General features: G+C 39.0%; 1 protein-coding gene across 1 annotated transcript; it reads left to right on the top strand.

Moving 5' to 3' along the window:
• The first annotated feature begins 5615 nt into the window (after positions 1–5615).
• LOC147442173 (uncharacterized) lies at positions 5616–7760 on the top strand. Its single transcript, XM_086529605.1, has one exon. It carries the CDS (start codon positions 5808–5810, stop codon positions 6768–6770), a length of 963 nt encoding a protein of 320 aa, XP_086385731.1. The 5' UTR covers positions 5616–5807; the 3' UTR covers positions 6771–7760.
• The last annotated feature ends 470 nt before the right edge of the window (positions 7761–8230 follow it).

Raw genomic sequence — 8230 nt, forward strand, 5'->3', positions numbered from 1 at the left:
GTGTGAGCTACTACTCTAACACAACAAGGTGATAACATTATCGTAATTGAAGCACTTCTAACCGTAGAAGATAAGCATCAATTACAATAAAAAACTCCCAATTAAAAACTTCATCAAACTTATGCCATGTGTGAGTATATCACTCTAACACAAGGACTCATAGAAATTCCTAAATCCTAGATCTTAATCTAAGTAAAGCAAATGATTACCTCTAGTGCAGTAAACACTTTTGCTCTAGAACAAAGGTAGATAATCACTATATACTCCAACACAATGATAGTGGTTACAAACTTAATTTTATCCTCTTTAAGTGTGAAAAAACTCTAACACAAAAAGAGCACAGTTCTAATTTTTAAAACTATTAAAAAATATTCAACTAAAAAGTTAAAGATAATTTTTTTTTGCTACAAATTATAATAATTAAAAATTTAATTATATCATTAAAACTAAATTTAATGAATAATTAAATCTTAACTTTTTTATTTCTTAAATTTTTTTATTTTTCAAGAGAGAAAAAGATTACTTTTTTCAAAAAGTTTGATGCTTAATTGTGTGAAATGCTACTGGTGGGCCACCAATGGTTGCACGTATAAACTATATATAAAAACTTTCATCGAAGAAATCTTCAATCAAACTATCGAAGTGCAAAGAAATAATATGGAGGGTAGAATTCAGTGACGTGTCACAGTATAATATGGGTGTTTGATATTATCAAACGTATTATACGATCGTTAAACGCATAATACGTTAAATGTTTAATGTATAATGTGACTTAGAGAATAACTCATTTAGATTTCTAGCCTTTCCAAGGTTCCTTTTTACCAAACAATTAGAAGAGTTCTTTAATTCATTCATATCTTCCTCCCTTATCCCATCCCTTCCTAGATCCATTTTCCTTCCTCTTGTTTTGCCGGTATCAAACCTACCCGGACTAGGCCAATTTCTAGACGCATCTACGGGTCTTTTAACCCCTCAGGAGTCACTCCCATCCAATCCTAATTCTAGAGAATTGAATAAACCCGATATCAAAATATAGAGCAATGGTTATGAGTCATTACCAAAAAGGGACATCCCCCATTGCATCCCACAAGTAAATACCAACACCGGCCTTTTGTGGACAAATATTAAATAAAAAAATTATATTTAAAACTTTTATGTTATGCTACAGCTATCCATGTAAAATGTTTTCGATAAAGTTTAATTTTAATCCATTTAGATTAGATTCATTGAGTTATATTACAAGACATTAAAAAACAATGAGTCTCTTGAGAGTTTAAGGTCTTGTCTTGATATAAGTTTCAAGCTACCCACGTCTTTGATTGTATCCCTATTTTTCTTCTCCTTGCATCATTTGCCATCCATGGGACATCTCCATCGAAGCGGTGGGAGTTTTATGTTCAATCAACACGATTATCGCTTCCATGAAGCTATATATCTCCCCCTTAGTCACTCCTTCGTAATCGCAATTGGAAGTAGAAATACTTGAAATAACAAATTCATATGATCTTTCAAGTTTTTAATCAATTCTCTACTCTTGTATAATCACACTAAAGTTTTTAATTGACAAGGGGGAGGATAACTTTACTTGGAATGGGAATCCTCTTTCAAAAAAATGCATTTCATTATGATAAGATTATCCTTCAAAACTCAACTTTCTCTTGACAGAATTGGTATTAACTTTATTATATCACAAAAAATCTTATGCACATACTTTATAGAGAGGAAAAAACAAAGTCTAATTCTTCATTGAACTCGAATGTATAATCAAAGATAAAGTTGTGAGCCTTTTATGAGAGCAATGTTGTTAGCTAACAAGAAAAATTGATCATTTGTTATTATAAGTAAGAGGAAAGCTTGCTTATGAGCACTTAAGCATGAATTAACTTAGAATGAAAAGTAACCCAATTTTTAAAGTTGTGCAATAGCATGAAGATGACAAGAGAAAATTTCCTTCGTGTATGTAAATTAGAGTCTTCTCCTTGCTTTTGGGATTATTGAAGTAGCTTGGTGACGTAGTTGGCCCTCTTGTTATTCCCCTTCACTTGAAGTACCACAAATTGTGTCCCTTGGAATGAGACAAGGGAGATTCAAGCTATGGAAGGCTCGAGGGTTAAGAGAGAGGAGAGGGAGGGTATAACGAGAAGAAGAATATCAAGTTATGGCAAGCATGGTTATGGTGTTGGCCATAGATTCTCTTGGAGAGGAGGTGTGTGTGTACGAGGTGTGTGTGGCAAGAGGTTTGGCTATGGCTTCCCCAAGATTTTTGTACAGCTTACTGTCTAGTTTGCATCTTAAAAATGGAGGAGAGAAGTGTAAAATGAGAACAAAATCCCTTTTTTATGCACATTTTTTATAAGTGTCTTTACTTATCTTGATAGCACCTCTTTCTTATCAATAAGTTCTTTTTACTTATCTTGATAGCATCTCTTTCTTATCAATAAGCTCTTTTTACTTATCTTGATGACTTATCTTCCTTTTAAAAACTTTTCAACGAGTTACATATTCACCTTATCTTTATCTTTTCGATCTTTTTACCTTTTCTTGCTATTTCTTCTTGAGACGAAAAGCTCGTTTCTCATACAGTGCTTATGTTCATGTTCCCATGGTGTAAAGCTAATGTGTTTTTTGAACAAACTTTGATGCTTTGATTTAGCCCAAATTCATTTTTTTGTTTTTTTTTCCTTAAGTCGCTGGCTTAAATGCGTTGGTTAAGAGTAAGGGTTAGGAGGAGGTCCTCACATATTAGGTATTCTTTGCTTTTTGAAATAAGATAATGCTTGTCTTGAGGCTCTCCTAGAAGAGGCATGTTATTACATGAACTAGTCGTTTGATACAGAGGCCATACTTGACTGCTACAGACAAAAATCATCATCTATAGTGCATGCATCATTTGCATATAACCAATCATAATATACCGTGCTTGTCGATACATTGAGATGGAACTAGCACAAGCCAAGATACTAGTCTCAATTGCTGTAAGGTAGAAGACCACAACTATGGGTAACTTATGCAACAATGTGAACATGAGAATCATCAATAAAATGATTGGAAACAAAGATGATCTTACATCATTTTAAAGAAGCGTGTGAGTCTAGTGCATGTGAGAAATGAACTATAGACTACAACAAATAGGTGGATAACGATATCATTGACACGATGTCTTGTGCTATAGCAAAAGCGTAAATAATGATTGTGTGGAATGAATTTCACCTTACTAGCATGCAAATCAACAAAATTAGTGATAAGTCCTTGGCTACAATGATGGCCCAATATTTTGAGAGAATATTGTAAGTTCCTTGCAGGATTCAAAATTAAAGTTGAGACACTCATGCATAAGTTGAGACACCCATGCATAAGTTGACATTGCCATACAAGAATGACAATTTTTCAAACATGTGCCATTTCCCTTGACCTAATTCAATGAGCAATACCTTAGCATGGGGCAAAAGCCTTGCTTCTTGTTATCGTCCAAAAAACACGGTGCTAATAATTAATTTAGCTTTGTAGATGTTTTCTTTCTTAGAATAAATTTAGCTTTGTGCATGCTTTCTTTCTTCTCCTTTGTTGCATGAGAATCCAATTTTCTCTTCTTATGGTCTTTGGAATCCATTTATTATGCCCATCAAGTGTCTTATAGGTGAGAATTGATTCGATCAATTGATGTAATAAGTGTTCTAGATTGGGCAACAACCATAGCTCTTGGCAACAGAAAGAGTGTGCACATATGGAGCAGAGAGTGTGAACAAATGCAGAATAGAGTGGGCAAAAATGGAGAAAAGTGAGTGTGTAATAATGAACTATAGAGTACAGCAATGGAGACAAGAGTTTCCATATAATATATGTTGAAAGTGACGTTTCCAAGGGATATGCAAACATTGGTCCTATTTAAAAGTGATGTAGGGAAGAAAAAAAAGAGGTAAAAAGGAGATTTTTAGGGTCAACTAGCATTTTGACTTTCACGAAGAGACATCGTATCATTGGTTGAGAGCACTCTCTATCCCTATGACCTCAACCTTCCTCTAATGTCAGGCATATGCCCTATAAGTGCATTCAATGAGACCATGTTTCGGAGATACCCCGCCCCCATTTTGTGAGAAGAGCCTGATTCTCCTTGGCCCTATTTATGTAAAGAAAATCTTTACAACCATTGTAGACGAGGATAAAAGATTCTCAATAGGAAACATGTTAACAACTTCTTGTGCTTGACAATGTACACCACATTTGGCATGCATTTCCACACAAGGTGTTGCCAAGCATGCTTGGGGAGGTCACTAATAATATATATATATATATATATATATATATGCCTTTCACGTGGGGCCAACAGAGGTATATTTTCAATTTGACGAATTATCACATTTTCAGGTAGAGAAGGGGTGGCGATTAAGAATTTTTTCATTCTATACTCTATTACCTTTGCTTAAGGGATATTCTAAAAATCCTCGAAAGGGATTTTCATAATATCCCTTATAGTAGTTTTACATAGAGTGAATGCCCCAAACAACATTAGAAGCTTATACACTTATGGCACAAAATCTCATATCTATTGCAAAGATGTAACGATCCAACAGAGCTTGATCACCCTCGTGTAGTCTCCCTTCGTTATTCTGGATTTGTCAAGGGTCTCCTATATCTCATGTTGTATGGTCATCGGCTCCTTTCCGTCAAACCATACGTGCTTTGATATGCCCTCTTTGCAAGCATCCCTCGTCGCAAATCTAGCGTGTAGTATACCTCAACATAGTCTCAAGTCATTTAGTTAGATGCCTATGAGGATGAAGTTAGGTTCTGGTGGCAAATCGGCATTAATTAGAGGATACAAAATTGAGATTTCCAAAGTAAAACATTATTACCTTTGTCACTTGAATTTTTAATGCTGTCCATTTCAAAAAAGAAGATTTTACTAAAATATCCTACGCGCAAGAAGAAAGGGGGATGATAATTTTCAATTAAAAATACCACGCGCAATGCCTTTCCGCCTAAGTTGAAATTATTTGATGCGCTTCTCACGTACATTTGCTTTCCTGATTTTGCTTTTCGCTTTACTCCTTGTGGATATATATCACACAGAATGATGCGCTGCACCTAGTGTAGCTATATTCTACCAACGAGAGATCATGAAGATATTGCAGCTCTTTCCCGATTCCAGGCTGCCGATGTCCCCAGCTCGCCAGCTGCAGCAGTCTCCACCTCCATCGCCGCGTGCAGATCGACATGAAGATGATGACGCATCAAAGGATGGTCAACCACCTCAATCGCCCAAAGCCGCTCAAGCCAGACATTGATTTTCTTGCTCTCTTGCAATCACCTAAAACTGCGGCTGATCTTGTAAGGGTTAGGTATATTGGTTGACCAGTGCATAACGACGACATTAATGGCGCTGCCCGGCCCGCCGAGACGACCGCTAGAGATGATCCAGCCTCCTCTTGGGAAGGAAAGGCAGCAGTGATCATGCGAGGGCTAGTAGGATGCTTACCAGCTCCGCCGCTTCCTGAAGGTCTAATGGATCCTACTAATTCGCATCCTGCTGCAGCGTCCGCCGACAAGCTGGTCGACCTTGCACAGCGCCCAGCTGCATTGCGCCGTGATGATGTTCAGAGACATATAAGCTCTTCCTCATGTTTCTAAAAGCTGGAAAGGTAGGGATCAATATGCAGATCACAGATCAAAGGAATATTGATGCCGACGATGATATGATTACAGAGCCTTGTTCCTCTCTTCTTCAATATGAGAAGAAAAGAAAAATCACCTCTTCTTAATATAGAGATAACCAGGAACATGTCAGAGATGATACTCACCTGCAAATTATGAAGCAGACTCATCCAGATCATCACACCCAGAGGCATAAATGGAAAAATGCAAAGCGTCAACGACAGGAAGATATTATCGGCGCAGCGCATCAGGACTATAATCCACAATATATTGCTCATGGAGGCTTGAAGTCGAGAGAGATTGAACCTGCTGCATCCCATAAGCCTCAGAATAAGATTACTATAAGGCTAGTTAACCACAGTAGTATAAGTACTCCTAACAACAGGCTGATGACATGTGCAGCAAAAGACCATACAATTAATGCATTCAAGCATCTGTGGGAGGCACAGATGCAAGCACATCTCAAAGATGTTCCAAAGGGACGCGTCATCCTCTATAGCAAGGTGCTCACGCGCAGGGACACAGACAAGTCACAAAATAGGCTCATGCTTCGAAAAGACCATCAAGGAGTTCTATTTGAGTTGTGGGGAAGACCAACTCCCAAAAACCCATACATTGACATTGACATGATCGATGAAGATGACCCAAACATGGCGTCCATCAAGTTCAAGTTTAGCTTTTGGGAGTCCAGCGGGGGCTATATCTTCAATGGGACATCATGGGCAATCTACTCCAAAAGGAGGAGCTTGAAAGAGGGAGACACAATCATTGTCACTCGGGTCGTGGAAGGTTCCGACACCGTTTTTATCAGGCATCGTCCCGCAAGTAGGGATTTAATCCAGAGTGGTTATGTAGAAGAATCCACGGAAGTCAAAAGAGGTCATTCGAACACAGATACTGCCATCGCGGTCAACAACTTCGATACTAGCTCTCGAGGTAAGTCTACATCAATGGGACTGAAATGTGGAGAAGCTAATTCTGCAGAAGGTGTTATATTACAAGGAACGATAGATAGCTCATGTGATGTTATCAACAGCAATGCACCAAAGGATACAAGTGACAAGCTGCAAAATGACCTAGCAGAACAAAGCCAGGATACAGCTTCTCCTGCACCATAGCTAATTCCGATGTGAGATCTCAAACTTCGCTTAGAAACGTGATTGTTCAATATATATATATTACGTTGTCAGGAGTTTTTTGGAGCAAGGGATTGCACATATCTACATACCCATGCATGGTGCATCAAATAAACGATTGCCCATTTTCCAGAGCCAGGTGGTTACATGGGGCCCACATGTGTACAGGTAGGACAACATGTACATAGTGCATTGATTTTTACTATTACCAGTACCAATGTGTTTTTTCTATAATAATGAGGAGTTGGTAGCACGTAAAACTTCTCGAGGAAGCTATCCACGGGCCGACGATATGAGGTTGGCAGGTACGTCAGATGGCATCTAGTGGCGTCAGGAGGTCGAATGGGGTCAATATTTGCACATGGATGAGTACGGACACAACGTGGGTGTTTTCTTGTGATAATTATGCAAAAAGGTCATCATGAGGACCATCTTTTGGGGTCACTTTACGTGGTGGCAGGATACATTATTGGAAAAAGTTGAGTGCCAGGTGTGCAGATGGATGCAGCAGGGTGACAACTATGCACTGCGAGGCCACTCTTTGGCCTATTCGGGGTCCGGTTTGAGGTCAACTAAAAGGCCAAGGGTGCCCAAGTAATAAAGCTAAGTGTGGGAATTGAAAAACCTGAGAGAAGACGAGAAAAAACGTGGAGAAGAGAGGAGGAACAGCCGCAACTGTGTTTTTGGGATTTTTGGAGCCTGTTTTAGTCGTAAACTGCTCATATGAGGTCGAATTTGAGCACATTGACATTGTAGACCGGGGTTTTGGGCCGTTCTAGACCTGATGGCATTGTCCATTTTGCCAAATTCCTCACTCTTTTCCTACTGTTTTGGTTGTGCAAGTTTCTCCTATGAGCGAAGCTTTTGCTCCAATTTGTGATCGTATCTAGCAAGTTTTACCTATATTGTGTGAGCTATTTGCCCCATTGGTGTTTGCCCAAGCTCAATTGTATCTAAACATAAAAAATTATCCTCTTTTGAGCTAAGTTTTTGGGTGTGTGTATGAGTGTGTGTCTCTCTGTGTGGAGTGGGTAAACGGATAGTCTCTCTCCTCACTCCATAGGTGTGTTCCCTGTCTTGGCCAGGTGGGTTGTGTAAGCCGAGTAGTGCCCCATAGTGTGTGTGAGTATCATCCCAAGAGTCTGTGTCGGATCATTATAGAGGCATTCTATGTGTTTCCATCCCGCTCACATTCTTTTGGCCTCACTATCCTTCTCTCCAACCCTGACCCCCCTCCCCCTTCCCAATCTCTCTCTGTTGTGTGGCCACCCAACCTCTTCCCAAGAATGTCCACCCATACCACGCATAGACGGCCCAAGTTTGAGATACAAAAGGTCATACTGCACAACACAAAGAGCTCGAAGGTGGAATGGATCCCATATGTATTTAGCAAGGCTCATGGGTCTACATGAAACCATTCAGTGTTGTTCCTCATGGAGTAC

Source organism: Adiantum capillus-veneris, chromosome 14 (assembly GCF_014529385.1).
Source record: "Adiantum capillus-veneris isolate H3 chromosome 14, ASM1452938v2, whole genome shotgun sequence".
Classification (NCBI taxonomy): Eukaryota; Viridiplantae; Streptophyta; class Polypodiopsida; order Polypodiales; family Pteridaceae; genus Adiantum; species Adiantum capillus-veneris.

Coding starts and splice junctions, on each gene's coding strand:
- LOC147442173 (XM_086529605.1), top strand. CDS start 5,808: ATGAAGCAGACTCATCCAGATCATCACACCCAGAGGCATAAATGGAAA.